General features: G+C 37.0%; 1 protein-coding gene across 1 annotated transcript in view; it reads right to left on the reverse strand.

Moving 5' to 3' along the window:
• ARHGAP42 (Rho GTPase activating protein 42) overlaps positions 1–20,440 on the reverse strand; it is a 139,883-nt gene that overhangs the window by 19,759 nt on the left and 99,684 nt on the right. The window contains exons 7-17 of the mRNA XM_088522332.1: positions 18,579–18,683; positions 15,961–16,090; positions 12,399–12,499; positions 11,132–11,241; positions 7,142–7,220; positions 5,800–5,839; positions 5,111–5,173; positions 3,391–3,465; positions 2,613–2,697; positions 1,480–1,538; positions 73–178 (exon numbers count right to left, since the gene is read on the reverse strand). Of these exons, the coding sequence (XP_088378458.1) occupies positions 73–178; positions 1,480–1,538; positions 2,613–2,697; positions 3,391–3,465; positions 5,111–5,173; positions 5,800–5,839; positions 7,142–7,220; positions 11,132–11,241; positions 12,399–12,499; positions 15,961–16,090; positions 18,579–18,683 (953 nt within the window). The remainder of the gene's footprint in view (positions 1–72; positions 179–1,479; positions 1,539–2,612; positions 2,698–3,390; positions 3,466–5,110; positions 5,174–5,799; positions 5,840–7,141; positions 7,221–11,131; positions 11,242–12,398; positions 12,500–15,960; positions 16,091–18,578; positions 18,684–20,440) is intronic.

The following is a 20,440-nucleotide window of genomic DNA, read 5'->3' on the forward strand; positions in this document are numbered from 1 at the left end:
TGACATTTTAAAAACGAAAAGGATCACAATCTAAAATACTACTGTCAAGAGAAAAAAATCACAAAGAATTACTTGACCAGGTGCTTGATAAGGATGTCCAGCATCTCTCTATTCTTCTCTGGTAACTTGTGAACAAGTGCATGCACTGCCTCAACTCTGTAGTTCTGATCATCTGATTCTGTGAAACAAAAAGCAAATATTGTTGATGAATTCAGATGTGGGCTAAGGTATGATTACAAACAGCATCAGTGCCTGCATGGTAAGACACACATGCATGACAATGAGTCAAAACTGTCCTTTAAAAAGTCTAGGACAATTCAATACAAGAACACTCTAGTATTTGTATTTCAAGTAACTTACCAAAAGCTAACCTGGGCCCACTGAAATCAGTGGCAAATATGACTCCATTTGCCACTTCAGTGGAATCCAAGATTTTACCTCTTGATATTTAAAATATTTAAAATTCTTTGAGTATCTTTTAATCTTATCAAGGCAAGAGGTAATGTGGAAGTACTTTCAAATTCTTAGTAATTAGAAGTTGTAATTAGAATTAGGAGTAATTAGAAGGAGTAATTAGAAAAATAGTCTTACTATCTCTGTAACTGTTTTCTCCCTTTGTGAAAAGGCAATAATATCATTCCTCCTAATTCTCAAAGCAAGCTGTTAATAAAAAAGTCCCTGGACGAAAAGGATGAACGCAATATTAGCATTATCGGTTCGTATAGCAACCAAGATTCAAATTTTGTGGACAGGGTAGTCACATAGAAGCTCTGGGCTATCCAGTATAAGAGGGAGGGACCCCCTCTAGAGAGGGTCCAGCGGAGAGCCATGAAGATAATTAAGGGACTGGAGCATCTATCATATGAAGACAGAGCTGGGCCTGTTTAGCCTGGAGAAGAGAAGATTGAGAGGAGATCTGATCAACATGTACAAGTACCTAAGGGGAGAATGCAGAGAGGATGGGACCAAACTCTTCTTGCTGGTGGCTAGTGACACAACAAGGTGTAAGGAGTATAAACTGAAACAGAGGAAGTTCCATCTCCATGTGAGGAAGAACTTCTTGACTGTGAGGGTGACAGAGCCCTGGAACAGGCTGCCCAGAGAGGTTGTGGAGTCTCCTTCTCTGGAGATCTTCCAAACCTGCCTGGCTGCCACCCTGTGCCACGTGCTCTAGGTGTCCCTGCTGGAGCAGGGGGGTTGGACTAGATGATCTCTAGAGGTCCCTTCCAACCTCAACCATTCTGTCACTTTGTGATTCTAAAATTATGAGAACAAACCACGAAGCAGCTTCAGGCAATGTGACTTCTCTGTTTTGAGGGCTTTCAGGTGACATTGTTTTGTTATACATAGTGAAATGGAGGTACTGAGATCCTTGCGTGGGTCACTGAATAGCAGAGCAGGGAGAAAAACAGGGACAGGCATTCAATAATAAGTGAGGTCTAGGAACTTTCACAAAAGTGCATGTATTTCTTTACTTACTAACAGCAACAATAAAATCTTTGTGCAGCTTGAAAGTCATCAATGGTTCTGAAAGACACCTGGTGGTGAAAAAAAACGGAAATTTTAGAAAATGCATTACTGCATTACTTTACTATATGCTATTAGAGTCAATAAGATAGCTTTTAATAGCTGCATGCCGTATATTGGTATGTCCAAGCAAATCCAACCCACTACTCACTGATTACAAGCAGTATACAATTCAGTATATACACTCACTACCTTCTTCCTTCTATAGCACTGAACAGAGATATTCTAATTCTGCTGTAGAACATGGCAAAGTTGGCTGCAGAAATAATCTTTGAAGCTCAGGCTAAGAAAATACATTATGAAACCTGCTACTGAAATTCTAATCTGAGTGCTTCTGGTAGAATCCTCCTCTGAAAGGCAGCCTGTCTTTTACTCAAAAACACACCTACTAGTAGTTCTTTTCTTTAATTCACAAGTATAGCATCAATAGTCAAGTTAATACTCCTGAAGACATTCTATCAATTACATTTTTTTCCACCAAAGCCAATGTTTTCAATTAAGTTTATAAGAGCATTTCCACTATAAATGCTAGCACTACTTTCCAGACTAAAAACTGGATTTGTGTGAATGCTCACACTCTGGATTTGATGCTTTTTGTTTCTTTTAATCCTTAAAACTTGAGAAGCAAAAAGAAGCATATCAGAAGTACCACCACTCTTGCAAATTTTGTCTCTTATTACCAGGTATTTGAAAAGGAAACGACAGTTTTACATGGGAGATTTGCTTTTCTCCTGAATCTAAAGATATTAATATCATAGGATAACAAACAAATATTTACATTAAAAAGAGATATTTTTACTCCAATGATAATGCCATGGAATCACATACTACACAGTTTAATTCAAGAAAACATTTGACGTAAAATGCTTGCCAATTTTAGGTCTATATAGTGCATGAATATTTTAGTAAGCCAGAAAGAGTGCAACAAACATTAGATTTATTGTTAGAAATAATGACAGTGTAAGTTTATAATATACTCAATCATCATCATGCCAATGGATATAAAAAAAAGCAATAAAGAATTAAACAGAGATCAATGGGCCAAAAGAAGGGATATTGAGCTCTGTACACAGCACTGTACTTACCTGAGGTAGTTTTTTAGTCCACTTGTTATTGTTTTATTGTCCCAAAGCTCCATATCAATATCCATATCAGGAGGAGATTTAGGGGCTGGTAGAAATTTAAATTACGATTGTGTTACAGTTGGACTAACATGGTAATCAGAAAAGAAGCACGACAAAAGCTAACAGACTAGACATTTACTTCATGAGACTACTTCACAGCCCAGATCAACTGCCAATCTGATCAATTTTAAGTCTTTTAATCTGTTAAGTACTAGTAAAATTAACTAATACTTAGTACCTATAAACTTGAGCTATATGAACCATAATCAAAGTGTGAGCTAAGTCCATGTCTGTTGAAAATGTTTTGGATAATTAGTATCTCTATTACAGAGTCAAATTAGCATGAAAAGTGAAATATTAGTACTGCATGACCTGCTTAAGCTGAGTTATGTCTTCAAAACAGACAGCTGTATAACAGAATGAAGCTCTGAAAGACCTCTGGAAAATGCCTAATAGACGCCAAGAAACAGAACTTTTAAACTAAAAGAATAAACACATTTTATCAGTAATTTGTTCATATATGTTGATGACAGCATGCTGAAATTAAGTGATAATGCATACAAGAAACAAGTTACATGTAACTGTTCAAAAGACTGAAAAATCAGCTTATTGTCACTAACTGCACATATGAAAATGTAAATATTATGATACACACTCTTCTGAGTACAGCAGTTAAAGCAAAACGAATTATAACATACTGGCAGCACACTACTGACAAAGGTTCACTTCATATACTTACAAAATATGGTATTCATGAGCTTTTGCACTTTGGAGTTTACACCACCTATTCTGTACAGCCCCAGGATTGTAATACCTATATGGGAAAACAAATACAATGAAAATAAAATAATAATAAATAAGTTATACGCTCTGATGTATCCTTGGTGTATGCTTCCAAAACAAGCTTGAAGACCAACCTTTGATTTCTAAATTAATTTACGGAAAATTGTTAATTTACATTCCTGAGTGCTACTTTAGCCCACTGAGTTTGCTGCTGGTATCTTAAAAAATGCGTTCCACTGAACCCATGCCACAAAATACCATACACTACCAAGTCAAAATTTTAAATTAACAGAATACTTTTGCATTGAAATGAGACATATTAGCAAACAGAGGAAGATGGCTGAAAAAGCGAAAGATCCCAACACAGTTTTGAAACAAGTTACATGTTCACGAGTTTATCCTAGCCAAGCTTCAGTGGAATTAGTATGCACCTACATCTGATCAGGTCATTATCCTTCCCATTCGGGTCTGGTTGGCATTTCTTGGAGAAATAATAATTGCATCAAAGCAATTGTGCAAAACAAGGTTCGCTGTTGCAAACACTGTAGCTTGACATATAACTTCACACTTGGATCTCAAGCAAAATAAATACAGTCCAAATTTACCCATAAGTTTCTTTCCCTTTTCTTCTTTTATTCTTTAATATCACAGACACAACTAACAGATAAAGTTTAAAGTGTGACATTCAACATACAGTATTTCAGGATTCCAAGGATGATGATTTTATCATTTGTAAGACATTTTAGAAACAGTGTAACAGTTTCTAAAACTGTGTGAGGAAGAAAGGAAATTCTGATTAATTTTTATTTTATTCTCCTTTTACGCCTCCACTTCAGGTCTTGCTATTTCAAAATTGCTCATTTTTCATTTGAAAACAATTTTCCAAAGTCTGCTCTCAGCTAAATTACCTGAGGTTTTCTTTCTCACCTTGTGCAGAAGAATGCAAGGTCGAGTAAGCTCCCTAGGGCTGTCACCTGAGCCCCTCGATTCCGGCTGGGCGCAGGGCTGCCCGCTGCGATTCCCGCTTTCCCATCAGGAGGGATTTGCACCCTGTCTGCCCAGGGTATCGACACTTACAGAGCCCCTTTGCTTAGGGAAGGCCACATAGCCTGAACCTCTTGCTTTCAAAGGGGATAATTCCAAGCTCATTGTGAGCCATCAACAGACGAGTATAATTTTTTAATATATAATTATATATATTCACTATATAATTCATTATATTCATCACTAAATATTAAAAAATGGCTAAATGACATAGAAAATGAGTGAATAAAATATTGGGAGTTATGTTCTGCCACAAATACTTCAGCAGACAGTGTTGATGCTTTTGACATTTTGGTCTTTAGATGTGATGTTGTAAAACTAAGTTAGGAACTTCCAACTCCTACAATTTCACTAGAAAGCATAACTCAGTGCCTATAATTTAAAAATATAGACTAAAGATGTGTGCAACTGTGTATTAAGCTGTCTAAACAGCATGAAATTACAAATAAAGTTTACAAAATAGGTTAAATAATAGGTTAAGCATTGTAGAAGCTTGTAACAGGTTCTAAGATGCAAATACAAGGTGTGATGGACAACTTCCAACAGTTGTAAAACAAATGGACTTTATCAAAATAATATTTAAGAAAAGTGCTCATAAGAATCCAATAATTAATTTGCAGTTTAATACACACCTCTTGTTTCTACAGCATGAATACATTTCCTCACAAAGTTAAAACCTGCTTCGTTTAAGAACACTATAAAAAGAAGAAAAGAACAACTCATTTTTATCTTGTCAGAACTGTTATACATCTCTAGAAAATACATTGATGCACACGTATATTAAAGTTCATATATGAATACAAAAACATCATTAAAATGTAATGCATTTCTACACTGCACAGGTAGAAGACCCGTATCTTCATACATACTCATTTTATTACTCAGTACATGAGTAATAGGTGCATAGGCACTTATAAACAAAAGCTGTGATCCCTATAGGGATATTATTTCAATACACAGTTATATCTTCACATTTACGTATATAGACTATAGATAAAATCTGCACAGAGATTTGCTAATGATACTGTTGTTTTGGAGCCAAATGCATTTTCTTCATATTTATGTCTGATAGTAATCCAAAATTTGAATGTTTTCTCACAGTTCTCACATATCTGGACCTTAGGGTGAGCTTTCATATAATCCAGCAAACAGTATTTCATAGCAATAAAAGGAAAATGCAAACAAATAAATTTTGCACACGTGCTCGCTTTCCCTCCCTCCCTCCTTTTCTCTTTCTCTCTCAGACACATGCACACCCTGGAGATCAGGACATTACAGAAATCTAAGAATACTTCATATCTCAACATAATGAAGTGCTTACTTTCTTCCTTCTTGCTAATGATGGCTGGCAGTGTGTAAATCTGGAAGGGGAATGAAAATAATGGGTCACTGATTGAGTTTTAAGGTCTTTATCACCACATTTGTTTATAGTTCTTAAACCAGTTCCAACACACTTTTTGTTAAGTTTGACACTTTTGGAAAGCCTTGATCCTTGCATTTTTTGCTAGGTTGTGGTTAAAAAGTTTAATAGAGGATAAAAATTGAAATCACACCTCTGACAGGAGGCTACCTTGCAACTTTCTCCCCATAATCCAGACCTGAGAACCTCTTCTGGGTTTTGTGACCTCCTGTGGACCACCATTCCCCCAACTCCACTCTCCTGGTGACAGCAGCTTTCCTGGAGCTGCCTCTCACTAATCCTCTCCTTCTCCCAGCAGCAGCCCTCTAACATGCCAAGAAAGCAGCTGTTTGTGGCCCCTCTCTAACCCCGTGAGGGCAGAGTTCCTGGCAGCGCCATCCCCGCCTTCCGCTTTTCCTTGAGCTTTTCCCAGTGGCGCTCGTCAAGCTGACATCCCTGGGTTAAACTTTGAGCAGGCAGAGGAGGCAAAAGTTACTGTTTTGGTGGTATTTGCAGTTTAAAAGAGATGATCCTCTGGGGAAAAGAAAGACGGACAGATTGTGTCCCAAAAGTCCAGTCAGACCTTGAAGTTCCAGTTTTATGAGGGATTTAATAGCATGAAATTTATAGGCACCTAAAGTCTGCAGACTCCAAATGGGTTAAATATCCATTCAAATATTGACTCAATTTCTTCATTGTTCCAGTCAAATGGGAGTCTTGCAAAAATACTTATCTCATAAAATCAATCAACTGTTTTCTTTCCCTTGGATACGTGTCTGGCATCACCATGTTCAGTGACTTTTTCAATAGCGGGTTAATGGTGGGAAGAAATCTCATATAAGCCTGTTTCGTAGTAGCTTTCAACACATTTTTATGCTCTCTGCAGTACTTTTCAAGATGGCAGTTATTATTATGATGTGACATTGCATAAAGATGGTTTGTTTTTACCAGTACATAAATGATACATACATTTTACAAATTTTACCTGGATCATGTATCTGGTAAGACAATATGTTATTAGATTAGTTAAATGTTAAATATCTTAAACAAAGCAATGTTAACACAGGTTAAAACAAACTGCTTCACTATTTTGTACTGATCTTCACTGTATATTTGCCATTGATTCTTATGAACAACAGAAGAATTATATTTGCTTATACTGTACTAAACTGCAAAAGATTTTATACCTGAAATGCCTGGTAGCTTCTTGCTTTAACTTACATGTGTAAGAAAACTGAAAAAAATAGAATAAAAAAATTCTTACTGGTTCCTTTCCATCCATAGCTTCAAGCCAAAGTTTTCGGTTGGATTCTGAAAAAGCTTGGAGCGTGATGATTCCAGGTCTATCAAAAATATATGCATAGACTAAAATTAGTAATTTATTTTCCTCAAACAGTATCCAAAGTCGGAATCCAAAAGTGCAATGACGTGAAGTGAATACATTAAAGACAGAGAAGTGAAAGTTAATTGCTGACTCCTGACATAACACACTAAGCTAAATTTAGAAAAGATTTCATGTGTGTAGAGAGTTTGGCAGTGCAATCTTTAATTTTATAAACCTAGCCCTAATACTACAGCCTTCTGTAGTGTATTAGGCATTGCCATATTGCACAATGAGTTACATGCAGGCAAACAGGATCTGACACAACCAGCTTTTCAGCGGGGAGATGCTTCGGCTGGAAAACGTAAGGACAGGCTACATCAGCTCAATCTGATCAAGTGTGCCTTTGTCGGGGCTGGTTATCTCTACTGCTTTCATTGTAAAGGAAGAGAAGCAAGTACTTTTAATCTAAACCTCAACACATCCCAAAATTGACATCTAAGACACCCAAAGTAGGTAGAAAAATATTTATGATTAAAGCATTCTAGATACAGGAAAAAACATGGCTAATGACCTTTCTTTCTTAAGAAGATTCGCCAAACCTGATCATTCTGCAGGTTTATCCCTACTGTGATAGAGATTCAAAATGTAGCATATTTTCTTTCTGAAGATAAAAGTGTGACAAATGCATAGGAAAAAAAAATGAAGGGAACCAATGAGGGCATCTTGGAGTCTGCTCCAATCTTTTCCCCCAAAATTATTTAGGAATAGTCACATATAAAAAAAAGAATGGCAAAATCTCTAATAATAATTTAGTAATCGTAATGATTCTACCATTACCCTATTGCAACAGGATGGTAAGCAGGAAATCTGCATATGCTACCACAGTAGCTCTTTACAGACTCAAAATCCAGTAGCCTTGATACATCATTTACTGAGAATAGGAAAACACATAAATAATTTGGCATACGGATCAGCATGAAACAAATCCATATAAAATGTCAAAATCTGTGACAACATAGTTACTCCTCTATGTGCAAGCTGTTTGCAAAATGTAAGATTACACTGTCAAACTGTCAATTTCTATCTATCAATTTGCTATTTTCAGCAGCAAAACAAAGAAGTCATTTACTTGAAATGAGTTATCGTTATACACAGATATTTTGCACCCACACAAGAGCATCCTTATTAATTTCCTGGTGCTTAAATCTGATCTCAAGAGACTACTCCAGCATTTCAGCACTTGATTTCACAGAAAAGCTTGAAAGCAAGACACTAGTTCTCCTCTACTGCGCCAGCAGGTGTGCTTGCATGTGTTAACAACTGGAATGAGTTATTTGTTTCATGTGTTCACCTCTGATGGCTTTCAGAAGCCAAAAGTATTAATGTAATTAGGTCACTCTGAACAGTAATCAAATTGCCTATTTTGTGTAGAAATGCCATGCTGAGCATTGTTTTATATCTACTATTGTAAGTATAAAAAGATAAGGTTGATCCAAATTAACACGAGTATTTTTTTCCTATTTTATTAAAGGTTAAGGTTATAGCTATTAAAATATTCCACTTTGCTACCCACATACGGATTCTTGCCAAGGAAGTTTCCTCTCAATTTTTTTTCAGAAATAGAAACTGATATTCTTCTTCTTTCTATTGTGAATAATGCTAAATATTTCAGTTAGAAAATTGCACTTATGCTTGTAATCTCTTGATCAGCATGTACAGAATGAAGAGAAATGTGTATGAGTTTGTCATTTTAATTCAAGCCTTAAGGGTCTCCTGCTTCCAGCTCGGCATTCCTGATTTAATCTTTTGGTCAAGATTGCATAGGCTGTTTTAACATTCAAGTTCCTAAATATTATAATGCCCAAATACTAGGCCCCTACAAAATAAAAAGGAAAGAACTGCAATAATTTTAAACTAGCTCTAGTTGCTGAAAAAATTGGCGACTACTCAGAAAATAGAGTAACACTCAAGGTGAAACACGTTTTATGATGCTACAATCTTATCTAACTCCAAACAAGCAAGATGGTGACTAACTGCTACAATAGGAGCTGAATGTAAGTGTGAAAACCATCTAAAGAACTTCTAAATGAGCAGGGGCAATTAGCAGTGTGCATGATGTGTGTTCCTGTTAACAGCTGAAAGGGTGTCTTTCAGTTAATATTGGTCTCTTAATATTGGTGAAACGAGCAGTGCCCATGAGTACGCATGGGTTTTCCAAAGCTGTCATAAAAATACTGACAAATAAAAGGAGAGAATTAACTCTGTGGGATACAGAGTCTGGAGACAGGAGTTGTCCATAAAAGGTCGTAACAGAATTTATGCTGCACATCTGTAAAATGAGCTCTTCCATGACGAAAAGTCCTGGCCTTATGTTACTAGGTAAACATATCTTTCACTCATGTCAATGACTTTTAAAGGTTCTCTGGATTTGGCATGATGGCTGACATCTCTTTAAACTCCATGTAAACAAAGGAATCTTCAGGCTTGAATTCAAAATCAGCTAATAATTATCTAAACATGTTCATTACTTTTTTAATCCTGAGTATTTCCATCTTGTATTTGTAAGGTCTGGCAGACACATACAGGTATTATAGTCCCAAAAGCCAGAAAATATTAGCTAATTACCAACATAACTGCCATTACATCTTCTCTTTCTTAGAAGACACCCAAATTTCAGAATACAACATCCGGGAGAAATGATTTTGCCCTTGTTTTTGAATTCCCAGCTAATATTTCTCAGTATTCTGTTGGTTAAGGTTTATCTCCTCTGCTGACACACACAGGAATTTACTACTTCCCTGTTGAATCTCCCATCAGTTACAAGTGCCAACTTTCCATCAGCCTCTGAAAGCTTCTCCTTATGATGGTGATTAAGTAACTTTGTACTCTGTGCTTTTTTCAACCTTCTGGGCATGTTTTCAGAAGGCCCTTAACTTACAGGCAGTGCACATCTAAAGTGCATCAAGATGAACAGGAGGAATAAAATAATTAACAAGTACCCAAAACTATTCAAGAGAACTTCAAAAACTCCTACAGATAAAGGACAACAGTCAATTTTGAAACCTTTACAGTGGTACCACAGATTTGTATAATAAATGCTATTCTACTTAAAAGAAAAGCTACCAATTTCAAAGTCAAGCTATACATTGAAGTTGGAAAGCAGCTTTCAATAGACCAAATTCTGTCAACATTTGTTCACATCAAATGTCTATTTCTTTAGCCAGAACTCACTCAAAAGTCTAATTTGAGTAATGTATTACACTTACAAGTACTAAAGTAACCTCAAAATTATGTAAAACAGCAGGTACTTCTGAATAGAATTTAAAAAGAAAGCAACAGTCATAAAATATTTCTTAGACAAAAAAAAAGTCAGTCTGTTTCATCGTATTTTAAGGGATAGGTTCGGTCAATTTTTCTCACTTTATATCTAGATTAAAAAAAAACACTTTTAGGAAGTATTGTGCACATATACTTCAAATACAGAAAAGCTGTTTCCATTAATTTTATGCAATTATAATATCCAGTAATATGTGACAAAAAAAAATTCTGAAGGTAATTTAATAACTGAAAAGCAACATGCTATCTTTTATTTTGGAAAGAAGGAGGGGTTGAATATGCAGCTAATAAATATTTAAAGAAATATTTATGATCTACTTCTAAAAGGGGGTTGTCAGCTGCAGTATAGGTTTTGTAGGAACCCATACTCTGCCTGCATGCAACCATAATGTATTTAAGACAACACAGATGTAATTTTCTGTTAGAATAACAGATTTAAGCAACTAATTTTAAGTCTTAAAAGCCTGAATTATTGGGATGCAACCTACTGGGAAATATGTACGCCTATTACAATAGTAACTATGGCATACTGCTTGCAAATGCTTCTATTTTTAATTATATGCATTTTGTTAACACAATGAAAAAAATACAGACCTCTCAAACACTTCAATATCGAAACAAAAACGTTTGTCAATTGAATCTGTCTTTCTCCTGATGCAAGATTTTAGTTTGAATATTTCTGGTGGGCTGGTGACAAGGCCATTCTGTAATTCAAAACACAAACACAAAATACAAAATTAGCACAGTGTGTTGATACAGCTACACTTTGCACCTTGAATTTAACTGCACAAACAGTCCCAGGGAACATGCATTAAGATAGGATTCAAATAATTTAGGAACATTCACAGTAATTTACCTACACATAAAGTAGGAATATATTTAATAGTTTTTGTTAGATATCTCTTATCTGATTTTATTCCAGTATAACACAAAATTCAGTAAAAATCCTTAAAAAAAGTACACAAATATTTGTGAGAATAAGATTGCTGGGATATGTTAGAAATAACATCATACACTGGTATCAACTTTCACATGCACAGAATAGATTTTGAAAGATTATAGATAAGGTTCTCTATCTCTGGTGTCTCCTAGTTCTGCCAGATGTCAGTGCAAGGCCACTATCAATAATATTAGAAAGTTGTGGAGATAGGAGGATGTGGGACTTCAGAAGACTGGGAAAAAAAACCTAATGTCACCCCTTTCTTTTACAAGGGCAAGGAGGACACCAGACTGGTCAGCCTTACCTTGACCCCTGGCATGCTGATGCAGTAAATCCTCCTTAAAGCCATTTCCAAATACATACAGCACAAGAAAGTGGAAATCATGCTTGACCAGCCTGACAGTCTTCTCTGATGAGATGACTGGCTTGGTACATGAAGGGAGAGCAATGGATGTTAAATATCTTAATTTCGGGAAGGCTTTCAACACCGTCTCCCGTAACAGCCTTACAGACAGACTGATGAAGTGGACTGAAAATTGGCTGAACTGCTGAGCTCACAGGGTTGTAGTCTGCCACACAAATCCCAGCTGGAAGCCAGTCACCAATGGAGTCCTTCAGGGCAAACAGTGTGACAGTGCTGTTTAAGACCTTCCCTAATGAACTGGATGATGGGATTGAATGTGCTGAGAGCAAGTTTTCAGATGAAACTGAATATACTTAGTTTACATGTGTTACACAAGAAATATTTTATTTAAATAATGGCTATTCTATTTAAATATGCTACAAATCACATACACTGCTCATATATGAAAAGAAAACAGTCCTAAACTTTTCTCATCAAATCTTTCTTTAACCCTTCCTGAATGTTTAATATAAAAAATGGAAGTTACAAGCCCATTTTAGAGATTGTGTAATACTCACCACTTTTCCACCAGATTTTGTTTCAGTTATACACATTGTAAACGTCTTTGTTCCTTTTTCATAAGTGCAGTAATGTTTTACCCATGTAAATCCAAGTGGTCCTAGATTAAAGAAAAAGAGCATTAGAAATACCTTTTCTTTGAAATTTTTATCACTACTTTAGCTGGAGCTATATTCAATAGAGAGATGAAACACAACAATGTCCACATACAGCATACAAAATCTAAAACTCCCCTCGTTTTGTCATTTAGGTCTAATTTTCAAATATCTATTTGATAATGCCCCAAGCTCCATCAGTTTGGCTCTCTCTATCAACAGGATGGGCAACAGCATTCAGGTGGGGAAGAGATACAGGAGAACAGGATTATGCCATCAAGGGAATAGGGAAAGGAAGTAAAAAGGCAGAGTGAAGTTAAGCGACGGTGAGTGACAGTGAGTTTAGAGAGGAGGGAGAAAGTTCTATATCCTCTCAATACCCTCATAACTCTCCGCATATCCTAGAAACACAGCCAAAATCTCCCATAGTTTTCTGGAAAAGCTGCTTGCTTGTAGCACATAGAACATGATAAGCTCTCAAATTCTTATGAATACACCTGGAGTGGTGTTGTGCTGCAGAGCACAGGATAATTCAGGTAGGTTTTTGCAATGAGATTGGACCATAACATCATGACCATTTCAGTACTGATAAATTAAATAATATTGGGAATATCTGTAGACACTGGGAGCTGACATTATGGGAATTATCCTTGGCTCAGTTTTGGCACAGGTCGATTATTACTCTTCTAGAAAACCGTCTGAGCCAGATGCTCTGGCCAGATGCCATTTTCAATATGTAACTGGGACATGACTTGAGAAATATGTCTCATATGTAACTTGGACATGACTTCTTGAATTTTGAGGACAGGAAATTCAGCATAGCAGGCGGGATATTATGTACAAGTTGATCACCGTGCCAGAGCATAGTCCCACTTATTTGACAAGCATAGGGTTAGCTTCTGGGTACTCAGGCTCAAAGACCAAACAAAATGCTTATGTGTGAAGAGGTATCCAAGAAGGAAAAGTGTTATTTCCTCTTGGACCAGAATGTACTTCACAGACTGGCATTCAAACACGCACTCTATCTGCAAAAACATACAGTGTAGTAATACACTACACTAATATACAAATTCAGAATAGGAAAGAGCTTTTTACTGAGAAATAAAAATGACACTGATTTTTCTAAGAACAGTATATCTGGGTATGTTAATTATTTTTAAAGGAGTTAAAAGTTACAGGTTTTTTAATGTAAATAGTTAAACTGAAATCAAAGATGTTAAAAACAAGCAGTGCAAATTTGTTATAGATACAATGGTTCTGCACAGAGGTGCATTAAAGACTGTATCAATCACATAAACCAGCTGCCTGGCAAGCCACAGATGTGAGTGTGCAAGTGTTCACACTCCATCACAAGCCTGCTCACAGAGTGGGCTTGCACTGTCTGCATCTCACAGGAAAGTAATATAACGCAGCCTGGGCAACTATTTACCCATTCCTGGAAGATAGCTGCTGTGTTCCTATATTCTATTTTTTGTTGTTTAACAAAACAGCATCTATGGTAATTGTAATGCATTTTTTTTCCTCCTCAATTCTTTTAGCATATATTAGAAGGAGCATCACTCCCAAAACAGTTTTAATGACTTTAGAAGTCACCTGTATTTAAAATGAGACATCATGAAATCAAATCTATACATCTAACGTTAAAAAAATTCTGACCAGACACCTACATTATAACTTTACGTTTTTTATTCGTAATGACTATCCACATGAATAAAAAGAAATTTAAGGCCAACTGACATATTTCCCACAAACATATCTACCATGTCCCATGTTATCAGTATTAAACATATAAAATATTTATTTATATTCTCAATAATAGCAAAGATTAACCCAGTTGTCTATAATTTGACAGGAGCCTACGGGATCATGGTTTAAGGAAAGTAAACCAGCATGTCAAGGAAATACAACTGGTGCCTTCCCTCTGACACACAGCTTACAGACGTGTTATTCTTACTCCAGAATAAACTAATGAATAAACTCTTTTCAGTCAGAGGATGTCAAGTTGGCCTCTCACTATTTAATGAAGCACAGCATGTGCCCAATGCTTCACTCCTTTCCTCCCTCCCCCATTAACAGGCCTCAGTGTAATTTCCACTTAAACACAGGCTTCTTTTATCATTATTATTCACTTAAAACATAGGGGCTTTTCTTACAACTTTCAGTGCTTACAGAGGCTAAAAGTGTTGAGGTTAACTATTATAAGCACTGAGATTTTCTTTTGCTATCTCGCATATGAAATAAAATTAAATTTCAGGATGCTACCCAGAAAAATAATCATCTATAGTATCACCTAGTCTTTTGAGGTATTATCTAAGAGAGAAGGAGAAGACGCCCTCAAAACTGAGGCTGAGTGGCACCAGGTCTGACACTGGAATTTTATATTGCAATAACTCCTATTTTAATTTTATATCGAGAAACAGATGTAAACAAAACAGTATTCAATCATTTCTGAATGTACATCAAACTTTCACAAACACATCCACATTATCTCAAATGATTGCTGTCTAACTCTTCTGGCATCAGACTGATTCCACGTAAAAGCAAGCTCTGGGTGCCATGTGCATTCCAAACTATTTTACCAAGGTTTTCAATGATCCTGCCTAACGCAGCTAATTTGGCTTGATTTTCTTGTGTTTAGATTGTAAAATAATGGCAAAAGATACGTCAGATCACATATAGCTTTGTATTCTCTCATCTGACTTTACCCATATTTCCTTATTCTGTTTTCCTTCATTACATTTACTGCTAAGCTTCCCCAAGAATTCTCAGGTGAGAACAACTTTACTGTTATTCCTCTATTCTTTTTGGACATCACTTCATTCTCATTACTTACAAAGTGAGTAACAATCAGGTATACATTTGTAGCTATTATGAAGCTGTGACAGACTGTAGCTAGATGTATTTTCTTCTTCTGACCTCTTTGTTTTCACTTGTTCTCAATTATGTGCATATTCCTTTACTCTTTACGTCGCTTGACCAGTGCTGTAAAGAGGATGTTGCTCCTGTTGAATGAATCATGGAGCTTGTTCAGGCAGGGAAAGTTCAGGAGACGGCAAGGTTCAGCAGCAGAGCCACCACGGGGAGCTGGGAGTTGGCAGCTCCTGCACGAGGAGTTGGGCAGCACCAGAGCTCAGAGCAAGGGGCCTGAGCTGAGTTTGCTGCCACTCAGCCAGTGAGGGGGCCAGCAGAAGACACTTGCCAACAAGGACACAGTGAGTGATAGCAGTGCTGTACACAAGCATTTCCATCACTGTGTCAATCTGGACTTCCCTACTCTGACTGCTTCAAGATCAAATAATCAAAAACTTATTTCTCCTTTACATCTTTTTGGAAAGCAATGATAGGAGAGTCTGTGACATTCAAGCTCAGAACTGCTGTGCAGCCCTGCTAACTAATCCAGTTTCTCATCCACACATTTTTTTGTTGTGTCTTCACATTAAATTAAAAGGTGCATCTTTTTACTCACGTTTTTCCTGCACATAGAGATAGCCTTCCATCGTCCACTGACTGGGTGGTCTGTAATCCTGGTTGGCTGCTTTCATTCTTTGCATGAGTCTCTCCACTTCCTGCCTAGTGCTTTCAAAGTTATTTCGGGTCTAATTAAAAACAGAGAAAAAAAGAAAATATGTATATATTTCACACAATTAATAAACCAACAATGAAATTAAAAACAAATTAGCAATAATGCCAAGAAGTGAGATTATATCAAATACAGACAAGCAGAAACACTTGCCATAGACGTAAAAGGAAGATGAACAGAAACAAACCCACACTCCTTATTGCTCTAAAAGTCATGCCAACAGAGGAATTCAATTCAAGGAAAATTACTGTTGAGAGCAGTAGCATTTCTTTTTCCACAGGTCCATAACCTCAGAAAGGATGTCATTTCCTATACTCAGGTCATGTTTTCATAGTATTTTGCAGTCCTCTTCTCTCCATATATAATTTAAGGCACCAAGTCAGAAGCCCTATGGAATTTAATCCCAGCTAATCAGAAAGATGTTCTCGGGAGTTTACATTCTGGTGAATACCTTCCCTTTTTAATGTGTCTTTGCATTTTTGAAGTTATGTACTAGCACCTTCACAAGATGTTTACAAGACAGCAAGAGCATGGACTCACCTCTCAACTAGTTATACACCTACTGACTGTGCAGAGCTGTGGAAATGTGAGGTGCTAGAGGTGCTTAGAAAAGCTTTTGTGACATACACTATACTTTACATTGTAGTATACTAATACATATATTAAATCTTTCTCTTCCAGATGCTCACCTTAAAAAGGCAAATTAAGCAGAGAGAAAGGTAGGCATTTAAAGGCATCCTGTATTACACTTTCAGCTTAGGTTTGTGCTCTTATCTGTCACGCTCCTATCAGAAATTGCCACGTTAAATTAAATCCTGGACTGAGGCACATTTGTTCAGCCTTTCAGCAACCTGTGCCATGCAACAACACTGACCCCTTGTGCCTTTACCTGAAACAGTCTCAGAAGAAAAAGAAAATGCCGCAACTACATAAGTTGAGAGGACAAGTGACTGATGTCCAATATGGACAAAGAAAAACTTTTGCATTTTGCTTCAGAGAAGGAACCAAGGAACTTTAGTCTAATTTCCCAGGCAGCATTCTAAAAGGGATCCATATCTACGTATGAACAACAGGCATACAAACAGCCTAACGGAAAGGGCTAAAGGTGGCAAAACCTGGAAGAGTGCAGTACTACTGAGAACACAGAGCTACGTTAACCTTGGCAGGCAGTTTCAGCTTCCACGCCAGAGCAACCGCACAGCTCTGAGGACAAGATGCTCAAGGGAATAGTTTTCTCTCTACATCTTCCAGCAACCCACAGGGAGCGCCCCTTGCTGTGGAGATAGGGAGGAGTTCTTGTGCTCACAGACATATTTGTGTCACCCAAGTCCAGCGTCCGCGGCACGACCCACGAGGCTGACGCCCGCTGTTCCACACTGTGGCTGCGTCATTAACGTTAGCGGAGCTACAACAGCTCCTGTTAGGTGGGTATCTTTTCTTCTCTGAAGAAAAACAAAAACTCTCTTTCCAAAAATACAACAGCCTGAGTAAAATGATATATTTCTATCACTCTTTTTTCATTTGATCTTCACTTTGAAGGTACTTGGCAAAAAGAAAAAAAAAAAAATACATAAAGTTGGCCCAATATTAACATGTTTAATTCTACTTTTCTCTTTAAAAGCAAAAGCTAATGGATTACATGTTCCTGGAATTGTAAAATCTGACTCTACGATAAACACTTTAAAATAAAGTATTAATTCTCTCTATTGATTTCCTCACAGGGAAATATTATTTGTATACAGCAGCTATAATAGATGGAGAAAATATATTGATTAAATGCTTTTTTATTGTTTTTTTTTTTCTTTTGAAAGCCATGGAACTTTGATCATGACCTCATCCTGTATGGCCTTTAGGTCCAAATTTAGACCAAGATACAGCAAACAATCCATACATTCGATTGGCAGTATTCTCTATACATCTAGGAAAATCTTTTTTCCAGTGGAACTTAATGCTTGTGAGAGCTGCTTCCCATGCAGGAAGGCCCAACTAGTTCTCTTATGCAGACAGACTAAATTCAATACGGGAAGGCCTTCCAAAAGATGCCTCATATCCATGAGGAAGCCAGTGGACAGCAGAACAAGTTGTTCATGGCAACCTGCAATTTTAAAGAAATGAATTGCACCATTCTTTACCAGATGGACCATTTCTGGGACATTCATTTACTTCAGAAAATAGATCCCACTCTCAAGAAAGAACTTAACCTACATGGTTAAACCTATCATCTGGACAATTGTGCTTTTTAATGAAACCTGGCTGCTGGCCCACTTGCCTGGGTCTTGGTCACAGAAGCTCTGAAGCAAAGATTGATTTTCTGGAGTTCTTTGTTGACTGGAATCTTCATCACAATATGCTTACCAAAATATTTTGTACCTATTTACACAATAATTTCATTACAGATTGCTGCAACATTGCAAGATCTACAGTTCCAATATAATGCTATGAGTTTGCTTTAATATCCTGAAATCAAATTAGCAAACAAAATGGCATAAATACAAATCACTTACATTCTGTAAATTGAACTGCAGCTGCTGCTTGTATGGTGCAAACTCCTGAGCCAGTTCGTATCCCTCATGGTAAAACGTAAATAATCCTTGAAGAAATGCCAAAAGCTGAAAAGGCAAATTAAATAAACATTACAGATTTTAACAAGTGCTCTTAAGTTAAATACTACAAGTAAAACACACACACACACACAAACATTCAGAAATAATGAATATTGCCTATGATAGTGAAAAAATAGTTCTTAAATGACCAATTAACTCTTTTATTCATATAGATATTAGAAAAAAAAATCAGCACAATTAAATTTTGTATTTGTTTTCAGCAACAAAACATTCCTACCACCTATTAATTTTAAAATGTCATCTAACTTAAACTGTTAAAAAGAAAGTAATGTCTCTCTAGACATTGTGGTAAGTTACATCACATGGTATTAAGTAACAGCATTGAATTTTTTTTGTGGAACGTTTCCCTTTGTATATGTAATTTAGCTTAAATACAGTCAAGTAAAGATAAATATATATATATATTTTCCCCGAAACATATAACAATAAAAGCAGAAAAACAGCTGTGATTTATCTTACTATGTTATATCCATCTAGCCTGAGCAGCTAATTGTCTAGGCTGCCTCCTAACTCAGAAGAAAAACACAGATTTTCAAACACATAATTTTCTTTCCTTTCTGACTCTTCTTTCTCAGGATGGGATGAATGATCCAATGGAAACATCTATCTCCCTCCACCAACTACTAAATAAACTTTAGACTGCTCAGAGTTAGGTATCACAAATTCCACCATTCATATCTAATGCACTTTTCTTTGTTCCACCCATACCATAGATTATTCTAAATGAAACAACTTCAAAGATACAGATTTTGCCATGTTTATATTTTCTTTAAATCTACGCTTATACCTTCCTTGAGTAAGCTCACTAAACTGTTCTGCTTCACTCTCTCCAAGAAGAACGCACGAATTTCAAGGGAATGGCTAAAATAGGTTTGTGGAGGTTTAGAGCCCCATCAATTTGAGGTTTGAAAGAGGTTCCACACACTTCAGTGCACAAACTTTCATTCTTAAAGGCTGAGAAGAAAAAGTCACAGCACTATGGGCAGGGGATCTTATGCTCCAGCTTGCTGCTACCGCAAAGAGCTCTTACTGCTACATGTCCCACATGTCCCTCCAGCACCTCTGGTATCAGGAGCCCTTCAACGGGCAGCTCTGACTCAGAAAGCCTTTTTTTTTTTTTTTTTCCTGCATTAGTAAGTGAAAGCAGCTCAAGGCTTACAGAGCACAGATGGTAAGTGTGAAGGCAGGGATGGGAGGATAACCTCCCCTTGCTTCCTGCTTGCACTGCAAGAGGGCATTTCAGCCTCAGGCAAAGGTGGTGAGAGCTCCAGGTGGTCCAACCACTGTGTGGCTTTCCAGGGGGCCCAGGTAATGGATGGGATTTATGAACTGCAACCCCTGGGAAAGCAACAAGGACAACCAAGGTGAGCAAAAACTCCTCAGCTGGCACGCGAACTGTCACAGAGGGCAGCCTGAGGATGTGGCCTCCGGTTCTGATGAAGGTCAAAATACGGCAACTGATCTTAAAAGGTTCCAAATACATAAGCAGACATAAGGAGTTTTTGGCCTTTCTAGAGCAATTCCAATCTTTTTTTAAAAAAACAAAAACCAATTTCCATCCAATCTGCTTGTGAATAAAGTAGCAAGCACAAACCCTAGGCTCTTGCGCAGCTCTGCCCGTGCTGCCCCCCAGCCCCAGCTGCACCCTCAGGTCCAGCTTCAGGTCCCCAGCCGCTGTTGTTCCCTCACCTAAAGCAAGTGGTTCCCTGGTTTAGCCTAGTGCTAAGCCCTCTTTTTCAGTG

Source organism: Tinamus guttatus, unplaced genomic scaffold (genome assembly GCF_059628265.1).
Source record: "Tinamus guttatus ecotype Peru unplaced genomic scaffold, ASM5962826v1 Tinamus_guttatus_pri_ptg000150l, whole genome shotgun sequence".
NCBI classification, from domain to species: domain Eukaryota; kingdom Metazoa; phylum Chordata; class Aves; order Tinamiformes; family Tinamidae; genus Tinamus; species Tinamus guttatus.